This window comes from Sapajus apella, unplaced genomic scaffold, assembly GCF_009761245.1.
Source record: "Sapajus apella isolate SASKATOON/1434 unplaced genomic scaffold, GSC_monkey_1.0 scaffold62, whole genome shotgun sequence".
NCBI lineage: Eukaryota > Metazoa > Chordata > Mammalia > Primates > Cebidae > Sapajus > Sapajus apella.
Window position 1 is genome coordinate 15,220,701 of NW_022437002.1, and position 13,163 is coordinate 15,233,863.

General features: G+C 43.3%; 1 protein-coding gene and 1 long non-coding RNA gene across 5 annotated transcripts in view; one reads left to right on the forward strand and one right to left on the reverse strand.

The window, feature by feature from the left end:
• Window positions 1-13,163, forward strand: part of CFAP57 (cilia and flagella associated protein 57) — an 84,643-nt gene that overhangs the window by 751 nt on the left and 70,729 nt on the right. For all 3 annotated transcript variants that reach the window (XM_032247209.1, XM_032247207.1, XM_032247208.1), the window contains exons 3-4: window positions 9,738-10,054; window positions 12,411-12,697. In XM_032247209.1, the coding sequence (XP_032103100.1) occupies window positions 9,738-10,054; window positions 12,411-12,697 (604 nt within the window). The remainder of the gene's footprint in view (window positions 1-9,737; window positions 10,055-12,410; window positions 12,698-13,163) is intronic.
• LOC116529403 overlaps window positions 9,900-13,163 on the reverse strand; it is a 29,446-nt gene continuing 26,182 nt past the window's right edge. Inside the window, exon 6 of one of the 2 annotated variants that reach the window (XR_004259489.1) lies at window positions 9,900-9,988. This is a non-coding gene — a long non-coding RNA (uncharacterized LOC116529403). The remainder of the gene's footprint in view (window positions 9,989-13,163) is intronic. The other variant, XR_004259488.1, reaches the window with a different exon arrangement.

The following is a 13,163-nucleotide window of genomic DNA, read 5'->3' on the forward strand; positions in this document are numbered from 1 at the left end:
TATGTGCCACATATAACCCCATAATCCCAGCATGATGACTGGAAAGAAAGATTTTGGCCAATTTGAATATATATGCAGTTTTATAAATGTAGAGGAAATAAATGGCAACTTGTATTATGAAACTAGATTAATCAGTCACATGTGCGTAGTTAAAATCACATGTAAAATGTTAATTTAAAAGTACTTTTTTCACTGTAATTTCATGAAAATGTTTTATGATATTTTGATATTTTCATGAAAATATCCCTCTTTTCGTATCTTCAGTATCATTGTCTTTGTCATCACCAGAGCCAGTTTTTGAGTTGTCTAACACAGTTTTCCTGAGCACACCACCTTCATTACATCACCTTTTGAATCATGTATGATGAAGACACTCTAAACTTCATCCCAAGTCACAACCATTTGTATAATATTACAGCCCTTATTTTTATTCATATTGGTCCTGTTGATGATGTGAATGATTTCAACCACAGAATCCATTTTCCCATTCTTGGTTGCATCGACACCTTCTATTGTAACATATACATACAAAAGAATGTACCCTATGTATGTGTAATATTTGAAGAATTACAATAGAATGTAGATCTGTGAACCCAGCCACCCAGCATAGGAAATAGAATATCACCAGTTCTAGTGTTTCGCCCTGTATTCTGTGTCTTGCTGCATCGGTTCAATATCATGCTTTTGAGATTCATGCATCTTGATACATACAACCAAGTTCATTTTATTGCTATGCAGTGTTCCCTCGTATAAATGTAATGTCTCAAATATATGTATTCATTCTAATGTTGAGGGACATTTTGGAAATAACAGCCATTTTCTATTACAAACTATACTACTATGAACATTCTTGCATGCATATACATTCATCTATTTGTGCAGAGTCTCTAGGGCACACAGACAGGACTAAAATTACTAAGCAATATGATAATACCAATTTACACTCTTACCAGGAGTGCATAAGAGTTCTCATTCCTCACCAACCATGCCAACCCTTGGTATTTTCCAACTTCCTAATTTTTTGCTAATCTAGTGGTTGAGAAAAGGAATTGTGGTTTTCGTTTGCATTTCTCTATCATTAATGATAATGAGTATCTGTTTACGTGTTTACGGGCTATTCCTATTTGGTCATATGTTAAATGCCTTGTTCAAGTCTTTTACTTGTTTTTTATAGTTTTTTGGGCAGGACATTTTTGGGTAATTTTATTGATTTCCATGCACAATTTATTCTGTATACCGATAATTTGTCAGATATATGTCTTGCAAATAAGTTTGGGGCATTTTCTCCCTCCTTACAGTATCTTTTGGTGGACGAAAATTCTTAGTTTTAATAAAGTCAAATTTATCAACCACATAATATTCTTTTGGAATAACTATATTAAATACCGTTGATTTTTATTTATTTATGTTTATTTCCAGCATATTTGGTAAATTATTATTAATTCTAATGATATATCTATAGGTTATGCAGGGATTTCTACACAGACTATCATATTATCTACAAATATCGATGGTTTTCTTTCTTTTTCTTGTGTAACCTGTGCTGGTAACCACTTCCAGACAGTGTTGAATAAGGGCAATAAAAATGGACATCCTGTTGCATGTTTCTGACCTTAAAGAGAATTTTTTTAACATTTCCTTAGAAAGAAGGATGTTTGCAGTAGGCATTTGTTAATGTCCCTTATCAGGTTAAGGAAATTCTTTTCTTTTTCTAATTTGCTGTGCTTTATCCCCTGCCCCCCCAAAAATACAAAATTTTATTGCTGCATATTCTGAGTTTTATAAAAGATTATATGACTGGCCAGCCATGGTGGCTTGCACCTGTAATCCCAGCACTTGGGGAGGCTAAAGTGGAAGGATTGCTTGAGCCCAGGAGTTCAAGGCCAGCCTCGGCAACATGAAGAGACTCCATCTCTACAAAAAATTTAAAAATTAGCCACACGTGGCGGCAGATACCTGTGGTCCAGCTACTTGGGAGGGTAAGGCACTCCAGCCTGGGCAACAGAGCAAGACCCTGTTTCAAAAACAAAAATGAAAACAAAAAAGAACATATGACTTTCCAATATTAATTAAATTATGGTTTTATGCAGATAACATTATATTTGCTCCCATACTTACTAAACTCTTTGCCCACCATTACTCTCTGCAAATCAGATATTCCTGCTGGGATCATTTTCCTTCTGCATTTACTGATAATATGTTGATAAACTCTCCCAGTTTTGGTCTGAAAATGACTTTATTTTATCCTCACTTCTGAAAGATTGTTACAACAGGTATATCGTTTTTATCAGCACATTATAGATCATATTCCATTGTGGTTTTTTGGCTTCTGTTTTGTTGCCATGGTTAAAAAATTAGCTTATCACCATCGTCTGTTTATAGATGATCTTTTTTTCTGGATGTTTAATATCTTCTCTGTCTATGGTATGTGTGTATGTATGTACACATACCATATATGTATATGTATTTGTATATACACGTATATATACATATGTGTGTGTATATATATACACACACACACAGAGTATAGTTGGTTTTTTGTTGGTTTTTTTTTTTCATTTTTTATCCTCCTAGGGATTCTTTGAGATTCCTGGATCTAAGGACAGGTATCTTTTTTGTTCTGTTATCTCCTTCTGGAATTCCAAACCATCTCAACTCCATACTCCATGGTTTTTTTCTTTGTTTCTTTTCTTTTCTTTTCTTTTCTTTTCTTTTCTTTGAGATGGAGTCTCACTCTGTTGCCCAGGCTGGAGTGCAGTGGCACAACCTCAGCTCACTGCAACCTCCACCTCCCGGGTTCAAGCGATTCTCCTGCCTCAGCCTCCTGAGTAGCTAGTATTACAGGCACCTGCCACCATGCCTGGCTGATTTTTGTATTTTTAGTAGAGACGGGGTTTCACCATGTTGGCCAGGATGGTCTCGAACTCCTGACCTCATGATCCGCCTGCCTCAGCCTCCCAAAGTGCTAGGATTACATTACAGACATAAGCCACCATGCCCGGCCTCTTTTTCTTTTTTTTTTTTTTTTTTAAGAAACCAGGTCTTGCTCTGTCACCCAGGCTAGAGTGCAATGGCACAATCATAGCTCACAGCAGTCTCAAAATCCTGGGCTCAAGGCATTCTCCCCACCTTAACCTCCTGAATAGCTAGGAATACAGACCTGTACCACCTTGATCAGCTAATTTTTTTAATGGAGATGGGATCTGGCTATGTTGCCCAGGCTGGTCTTTAACCCTGGACTCAAGCCTTCCAAGTAGCTGGGATTACAGGTGTAAGCCACCACACCTGATGTTCATGTTTTGTTTTGTTTTGTTTTGAACTCTTACTTGGATTTTTTATATCTTAGTCTCTCTGTGTTGCATTCCGGATAATTACTTTAGATTTCTCTCTAAATCTAAATTTATCTCAGTGCTTCTCTTTTCTGCTGCATCTAACTTAATGTTTAACGTATCCATTGAGATTTTAATTTCATTTCTTATGCTCATATTCTCACACTTCTTACCTGTACCACTTCTCTTCTGCTCCTAACTCCATCTTATATCACCAAGGGCCTTGTACACATGTGGGTGGATCCTCGCAGCCCATATTTTCAAATTCTACCCATGTATTCTATAAACAACCATGCTGTGCCCATCCTGCAGGCCCAGGTTGAGTAGAAGCAGCCTGGAAAGAAACCAATGTTGGTCTTGTCAGCAGGCTCAGGACCATCTGGGCACGGAACTCCAGAGTCCTGTGAACTTGGAACATGATCTAGAGGAGGCAGTGCAAACTCTAGGCAGCCCCTGTATCCTGCTTACTGGTAAGGGGTACAGCCAGAGAAGCGTGCTCTGAAATTTGAGGCCCAAGGTAGGCTCTCCACTGACCAAGTCTAAGAGTATTACTGGTAAAGGAAAAAATACAAAGTTCATGACATTGGGAGATCTGGAATTGACCTGGCTTTCCATTTTGTAAGCTCGCAGAGCCTAGTCTCCTCATCTGTAAGAGGGAGATGATGCTCAGCTTGCTCAGCTCAGAGTCACGATGAGGCTTGACATATTCATTTGTTCATTCAGCAAAAACGTATTAAGTACCCCTTGTGTTCCAGGCACAAAATAGACACACACACATGCACACAAAACACCGTCCTCACGGTGCATGCATCCCAGGAGGGGAGAATGACAAAATAAAAAGAAGTACAGTCTACATGTTAGATAGCAATCAGATGCTAATAAGAAAAAAATTAAGCAGGGAAGGTGAAACTGTTGGGGGAGTATGAAATTGTAGATAGGGAAGCTGGAGAGGGCTCACTGAGCAGTGATTTTTGACTGAAGACTGAAGGAAGGGAAGGAGCCGGCCATGCTGAAGTGGGAGAGGCAGGGAAAGTAGCAGAGAATAGCAAAGGCTCGGGGTTAGGACGGTGCTTATTGTGTTGGAGGAATAGCTGGGAGGCCAGTGTGGCTGGAATGGTAAGAACTAGGGGGTGAGGAGCAAAAGGGGAGGCAGAGAAAGAATGGGGAGCAACACCACAGAGAGCCTTGCAGCTCATGAGCTCTTACTCAGAGTCAGATGAGAAGCCATGCAGGGTGTGATCTGAGCAGTAACATGATCTGTGTTTCCTCAGGTTCATTCTGGCTTCTGTACAGACGACAGATTTAAGGAGGGGTAAGAAAGGAAGCAGGGAGACCAGCTGAGGGATGACGGCTGTAATCCAAGTGAGAGAAAGTGGCACTTAGAGCAGGTAGAGGCAGGCAACAGGGTGGTGTGAAGAGATCAATCCTGGATCTGCTTTGAAGGTAGAGGTGACAGATTTCTTCATAGACCCCGTGTGGGGAGGAAGCAGAAAGGAAGAAGCAAGGTTTTGGGCCTGAGCGTGGAAAAGATGGAGTTGCTGTTGATTGTGATGGAAAGGACTAACAAAGGAGAAGGTTGGTTTTGGACCTCTTAAGATTGAGGTGCCTGCTAGATATTTAAATGGAGAAGCAGGGTAAACAGGTTGATTTCAGGTCTGGATTTAAGGGAAGGGAAGTCCAGGCTAGTAATAGGAATTTGAGGGTCATCAGCCTAGAGGTGAAATTTAAAGCCGTTAGAGTGGATGAGACTTCCCTAGGACAGTGGTTCCCAACCTTTATGGCACCAGGGGTAGGTTTTATGAAAGACAGTTTTTCCATGGACGGGATGGAGAGGGCATAGGGAATGGTGTCAGGATGAAACTGTTCCACCTCAGATCATCAGGCATTAGATTCCCTCAGAGAGCATACAACCTAGATCCCTCACATGCACAGTTCACGTTCGGGTTTGTGCTGCTATGAGAATCTAATGCTGCCACTGATCTGAGCTCGGGCAGTAATGCTTGCTCACCTCCTGCTGTGTGGCCAGGTGCCATCAGTGGCTCAGGGGTTGGGGACCCCTGCCCTAGAGCGTGAATATATTTATAAAAGAGAAGAAGCTGAAAGAATGAGCTCTGAGCACTCCTGCATTTAGTGCTGGGGAAGTGAGGAAGAATCAGCAAAAGAGGCTTTGGAGGAGTGGCCAGAAAATCACAGGATATCTATGTGAGAAGTAAAAATATTTCAAGGAGGAGAAGAGAGGCATCAGCTGGGTCGAAACAGTGCAAAAGCATTTTATAAACTCTAAAATCAGTCAGCATGTATCAAGAACATACTATATACCAGACATTGGTGATTGAATGAATGAATGAATGAACAAGATAGCCATGGCCTCCGCCCTCCAGGAGCTCTCAGTATTGTAGTGGAGGCTGGTGTGTATTCAAACAAGTAGGACTGTGTAAATGAGCAGGACAAATGCTATGCCAGGTAGGAGCCTGGCACAAAAGCACAATAGGAGGGAGTGAGCAGTGTGCCTTTGCCTCCTCTAGGCTTTACACACTCCTAGTTTTAACTTTTCATTATACTCTTTAACCTCAATTCTGTATTTTCAGCTTCAACCCTCCCCTAGCTTTAGAACCACATCCAGCTGCTGGACCTCCATACCCAACTGCTCCACGTGTACCTCACACACAATATATATGAGATTGATTTATCTTTTCCTTTCTTCTCCCTCTCTTTCCTTAAGACACTACCTTATTAGATATTCAAGCACATGATAAAGATATGATTACAAAAACAATGTGGTCCTGCCGGGCATGGTGGCTCATACCTGTAATCCCAACAATTTGGGAGTCAAGATCACTTGAGCCCAGGAGTTTGACACAAGCAGGGCAACATAGTAAGACCCCATACCTACAAAAGACTGAAAACGTTGGCTGGGTATGCTGGTGTGTGCCTGCAGTCTGTAAATATCCCAAAAACCCCAAAATTATATTAATATATATATAATTTAATTTCATTATTTTTTTTTTTTTTTTTTTGAGATGGAGTCTCACTCTGTTACCCAGGCTGGAGTGCAGTGGTGCAATCTGAGTTCACTGCAACCTCCACCTCCAGGTTCAAATGATTCTCCTGCCTCAGGCTCCCAAGTAGCTGGGATTACAGGCACCTGCCACCACACTTGCCTAATTTTTGTATTTTTAGTAGAGAGAGTGTTTCACCATGTTGGCCAGGCTAGTCTTGAACTTCTGACCTCAAGTGATCCACCCACCTCGGCCTCCCAAAGTGCTGGGATTACAGTTGTGAGCTACCATGCCCGGCCTGGTAACTTTGATATCATAAAGATGGCATTACTCGTCAGTCCTGGGACAACCAGTTAGGTATTTGGGAAATGGAAATCAATTTAGATCCTCACTTCATGCTTCATATCTTTTACCATCATAAACCCTAGATGGACTAAAGATGGAAGTATAAAAATTTCATAAACAAATATCAAATACTTGGATGGGCTATTTTAAGCAAAAGATGATGGACATACTTTCCGCCATCACTCCTAACTTCCTGAGCCTATATTCCCTCACAGATGTCCCAGTACCCTCAGTCACCTAAACCAGCATCCTAAATGTCATTCACTCCTCATTTCTCCCCCTCACCCAGGCAGTCACTGAGTCCTACTGGTGTTACCTCTTAGCATCTCTCTAATCTCCCCTCCTCCCCATTCCTCCCCATTCCTGTTGCCCCTGCTGCCTTCTCGTTGCATCTTTCTGCCATCCCCTTTCAGTTTTGAAATAATCTACTGACCGGTTTCCTTCCCTCCAAGATTGTATTCCAGACAGCTGCCAGAGGGATCTACAACCCACATGTCACCCTTCCTAAAATTTTTCAGTGACCTCCCAGGTGAAGTCCAACCTCTTGTGCAAGGCTCTCAGTGACCTAAAACCTGGGATCTTCTCTGAGCCACAGCTACTCTGCATCCCTTCCGGAGAATTCCCATGGGTGGGCACACACGCCTGCTGAGCAACTTGCTGCATCTCTCCTTGGCATGTTGTGAAGCAGCAGCAGGGGGACCCATCACGTGGGGACCCGTCACAGCACTCTCTAGCTCGTCTTCCCCTGCCTCACTCATGCTCCCTACCCTGGGCCTGCATCCACTGTCCACTTATCCACTAGACACAGTGCCCAGGACCCACAATACTTTCGAGGACCTAAGAAAATGTTTTACTATTTTTTGAAAATCAGAAAAAAACATGAATATGTAATAGTGAATCCAGCCTGGGTTATATTCCTCTTTATACCAATACAGTCATAAAGTATATTACTGTATATATTTTAAAATAATATCTAAATATATTTTTAAACATTTTTTAATGAGGAAGGAAGCCATGAAATCAGAAGTACCTAGAGCCCATAAAAATCATAATGTGTCCCTGATTGCATTTCCCAAATAAAGTATTTGCACTTTAATCTTTGCCTGAGGATCACAGCTTTCATTTTCATTCTTATTCATGGTTGCAAGATGAGTGCTCTCTCCAGACATCACCTCTAGATTTCAGGGAAAAGGGGATAGAATGCATCTGTCTGGTTTTCAAGAAAGCACCAGCTTTATCATAAAGCCACTCCAGAAGACCTCTGCATCCATCTCATGGCCAGAATGTCACACACGTCACCTAGCTGCAAGGGAGGCTGAGGAATCTAGTAGTTGGCATCCCAGCCTCTGGAGTAGAGGTGGAGTGATGAAGCTATCCACTCAGGGAATAAAGGCCTCTATGATCTGACCGTATTCCACCCCTTTAGGCCCATCTTTGGTCACCTTGTCTCAAATGCTCTAGCAACACCCATTGCCTGCCATTCTCTCACCGTTCTCTCACCTCTCTGTACCCTTCGTCACATCCACCCCTTGGCTCAAGCTCTTCCTGCCACCTTCCACCCAGCCCCCACCTCACCTTGCCCCCTGCCCTCCTTCAGGAATGTTTCCCTGACTTCTTCTCCCACCTCATCCTCAGAGGCACCTGCCCTAGTCATTTTCTTTTTGAGACAGAGTCTTGCTCTGTCTCCCAGGCTTAAGAGCAGTGGCACGATCTCAGCTCACTGCAACCTCCACGCTTCCAGGTTCAAGCGATTCTCCTGCCTCACCCTCCTGAGTAGCTGGGATTACAGGCACATGCTACCACACCCAGCTAATTTTTTAATTTTTAGTAGAGACAGAGTTTCACCATGTTAGCCAGGATGGTCTCAAACTCCCCATCTCAAGTGATCCACCCACCTTGGCCTCCCAAAGTGCTGATTACAGGCATGAGCCACTGCACCTGGCCCCTAGTCATTTTCATAATGCCCAAACACAGCTATACCAAGGCCACCTTTCTTCTTTGTGTCCACCACTGTCCACTACAGTGCCCACTACTGTAGAGTCCACTGCCACGTTGGGCACCAGATGGAGGGTCCAGCCCTACAGGATTCTGTGAGCCGCTCCCGGCTGGTGCAGAAACGAGAAATTGTAGAAATAAAAGACAAGACACAGAAATCGAGAAAAGAGAGTTTGGGCCCAGGGGTCCACTGCTACCCAAATCGCGGAGACCAGCAGTGGTCCCGAATACTGGGACACTCTCACTTTTATTGAGTTGCAAAGCTGGGGGTAGGTAGGGCAAGGTCTTGGTGGTCGGAGACTGGGGGTACATCACGTGTCATTCAGGTAGGGGCTCAGGAATTTCTGGCACCCGAAGTGAAGTAAGGAGCATGATGCATCAGCACTTTTTCCATACTTACCAAGAAAGAACAAAAACATTAAAATTTGTATTACTATGATTATCTTTTCTAAGAAAAAAGGAACCAGGTGCAGAAGCAGAACATGCGAGTAGACATGGAACGTGACCACTGAAGCACAGCATCACTAGAGACAGTTAAGCCCCCGGATGTCTGCGGGCCCACCTGACAGCCGTCAGGCCTTGCCACAAGAGCTTGGAGAAGCAGGGTTTTCTCCTAACTCCTCCAGGGAAGGAGACATCTCAGCTATTTTGGACGTCGTCTTCCCTAGCTGGCTAAACAGCGGGCGCTTTCCCAGTGCTGCCACTGCCGCACAGCCAAGGCGCCCTCCAGCAGCCCTTATGCGGGCGTGACAGAGGGCTTAGAGCATCTTGCCTTAGTGTCATTCATTTCACAATGTCACACCAGGTTCACACTTCCGACCTGAGAGGCATTAGTAAAAGAATTAAGATCACCTGTGAATAACTAAGATCACGTATAAATAACTAATAATTGCTATGGTTATATTTCTAGTTACTTTCTTCTTCATTATATATATGGAAATAGGCCGAGGCTTTTTGCTCCTGCCTCGGCGCTTATGGGATCTCCCCGCTACACACTACTGTGCCTTTTTCCTGTTAAATCCTGGTGAAAGTGTGACCTCCCCTCATTTCCTTTTTCCTCTGTTTGCAGGCTCAGACAGGAGTCAGGCCATGTTGGCCTTGTCCATCAGCCCCAATCGGCGGTACCTCGCTATCTCTGAGACTGTGCAGGAAAAACCTGTCATTACCATTTATGAACTGTCATCCATCCCTTGCCGGAAGCGCAGAGTTCTTAATAATTTTGACTTCCAAGTTCAGAAATTTATTAGCATGGCTTTTTCTCCAGACTCCAAATACCTGTTGACCCAGACATCCCCTCCAGAGTCAAATCTTGTCTACTGGCTGTGGGAAAAACAGAAAGTAATGGCCATTATTAGAACGGACACTCAGAACAACCCTGTCTACCAGGTACCTAGTAGCTCGACAAGTATCTTGAAAATTATTTAGGCTGGGCGCAGTGGCTCAAGCCTGTAATCCCAGCACTTTGGGAGGCCAAGGCGGGTGGATCACGAGGTCAAGAGATCGAGACCATCCTGGTCAACATGGTGAAACCCCGTCTCTACTAAAAATACAAAAAAAAAAAAAAATTAGCTGGGCATGGTGGTGTGTGCCTGTCATCCCAGCTACTCAGCAGGCTGAGGCAGGAGAATTGCCTGAACCCAGGAGGCGGAGGTTGCGGTGAGCCGAGATCGCGCCATTGCACTCCAGCCTGGGTAACGTGAGTGAAACTCCGTCTCAAAAAAAAAAAAAAAAAAAAAAAAAATTATTTAAAAAATAGAACTACTTTTTATTGAATGCTTTCTATGTACCACAGTTCTAATTTCCTCCATGCACTTTAAAATTTAATCTTACAGCAACCATGCAAGGTATGCACAATCATTATCCCCATTTTACAGATGAGAGAACTGAGGCTCCAAGAGGTTAAGTAACTCACTCAAGATCACAGAGGTAGTGAGTAGCAGAGCTAGGAGTTCGCCGACTCCAGCTCCTCTTTTCTTTACTCTGGCCCAGAACTGCATTCTGGTCACTGGTTTAGCCCAGAAGTAGATGCTGGCCGGGCAGGGTGGCTCACATCTGTAAACCCAGCACTTTGGGAGGCCGAGGCAGGCAGATCATGAGGTCAGGAGATCGAGACCATCCTGGCTAACACAGTGAAACCTCATCTCTACTAAAAAGACCAAAAAAAAAAAAAAATTAGCCAGGCATGGTGGCGGGCACCTGTAGTCCCAGCTACTCGGAAGGCTGAAGCAGAAGAATCACTTGAACCCAGAAGGCAGAGGTTGGAGTGAGCCGAGATTACGCCACTGCATTCCAGCCTGCATGACAGAGTGAGATTTTGTCTCAAAAAAAAAAAAAAATCAAAACAAAACCTGCTTTCTCTCCCTGGTTCTAGCCTCTTTCCAGCAGCATTGCTGGGCAGTAGGAAGATTTCAGAAATGTGATGTAAAGTGGCAGATCTTTAGGAAGCTGTTGATGAAGTTGCAGTTACGTAAGGAGCAGAACCTTCCATTGTGGCTTGAGGGCAAAAAGAAGAAGATTCCTCAGGAACCTGATTGATGGCTTAGGCAGGGGGTCCCAAGGAGGTTTGATCTTGGATCAGTCACCCTAGTCTAGGATGTAGCACTCAGTTCCACAAGTTCAACGACTCAGTTCTGTTCATGTTTAGAGATTCTAGTTAATCTGTGTCTCTGACATAGGCTCATTCATCTCACAAGACACGTGTGAAAGCCAGCATATCGCAACCAGAACGCTTACATCATTTATCCAATGTATTCCCTTCCTAGTAATAGAGAAGTTGAGAGGTGAAATTATAATAGTAATCAGAAAGCTGCTTGGTGATCATTCCAGAATCAGACCAAAGGCAGATAGAACCAGAAGGGTATTTCAACCAGGCCACAGTGAGACCTGATGAAACACCTCCTGCTCTGAATAAGTAGATTCAGCAGCCATTTATTGGGTGCCCATGATGAATCACCACTGGGAAAACAGAGACGAGAAAGTCACAGCCCCTCAAGTTCCTCACTCTCTAGCCAGTACAGCAGGTTGACTGCCTATTACTATGCAGGTAGTCCCCAACTTACTATGGTTCACCTTAAAATTTTTGTCTTTACAATGGTACAAGAGTGGTATGCACTCAGGAGAAAGAGACCGAGCAATACGCTTTCATGGTGCTGGGCAGCAGCCGCAGACACAGCCCCAGTCAGCCACTGTGTCAGGAGGGTAACAACCAAGATACTGTACAGTGTGGTGCTGTGTGGCCACATGGCTTTGCCCAGTTTCAACTTACACTGTTTCAGCTTATGATGGGTTTATCAGGACACGATCCCATTGTAAGTAGAGGAGCACGTGTACATTGGGATAAGAGCTGTGGTGGAAGGATATTCAGTTGGTGGTGGACCACATAGCATCCCCTGACGTGCTTTCTTTCCTCCTGGACAGGGCTGTGTAAACATGACAGACCCTCATTTTTTCTGTTTCCAGCTGAGCTTTATTCCATTTTGTTGGCACTGGGTGCGGCTATTGTCAAAAGCTGCCCCTTCTGCTCTTTGGCCTTTATAGATTTCCTAGTTTGACTCATATCCCTACAAATATAACGGATTATAGATGTGTGCCCTTATCAAATGCAGCATAAAATTACATGATTTTATGATGTTCAAGAGCTATTCTGAGCAGCCTGAAATAAATATTAATGTGTAAAATGAAAAATAATTCCATCTGGATTCGTTTCATAAATCTTTTTCTTCAATTTTCTCACACTTTACAGGTGAGCTTCAGTCCCCAGGATAACACTCAGGTGTGTGTGACTGGAAATGGGATGTTTAAGCTTCTCCGTTTTACGGAGGGAACCCTGAAGCAAACCAATTTTCAGAGGGGAGAACTCCATAACTATCTAGCGCACACCTGGGTGGCCGATGACAAGATTATCGTTGGCACCGACACAGGCAAACTCTTCCTCTTTGAATCTGGAGATCAGCGTTGGGAGACCAGCATCATGGTCAAAGAACCCGCCCTTGGCTCAAAGAGCCTGGATATCATCCAGGAATCAGAGAGGTAATGGTGCTCCCTGGGCTGGTGCTCCCACGTTCATTCTACTAACAGTATTATGCAGAAGACAACATTCTCTAGAAACCCCTCTACCGTAAAAGTCAACAATGCCCATTTTCCCTCTTCCTTTCTTGTTTTCATCTGTATTCAAGCACAGAATTTAACAGTTATAACCATAGGCTAGATATAATTCTTTTTATTTTTTTAATACCTAACCTCATTATGTAAGCATTATAGTATGACTAGTCTTCAAAACCATCGTTTTTAGAAAATATATTTTCCAGTGGCTAATTTAATGAATTGATTCATGTTCACCAAGCCCTTGCAGTGTACAAAAGGCATCTCTTGCTAAATGCTGGGGACACAAGTCCTCAAGGAACTTACAGTTCAGCAGGAGGCAACAGACCAACAAGTGCAAGGAAACCTGACAGAGGATACGAGTAAAGTGTGGTTTCTATTACAGTGGCTATGA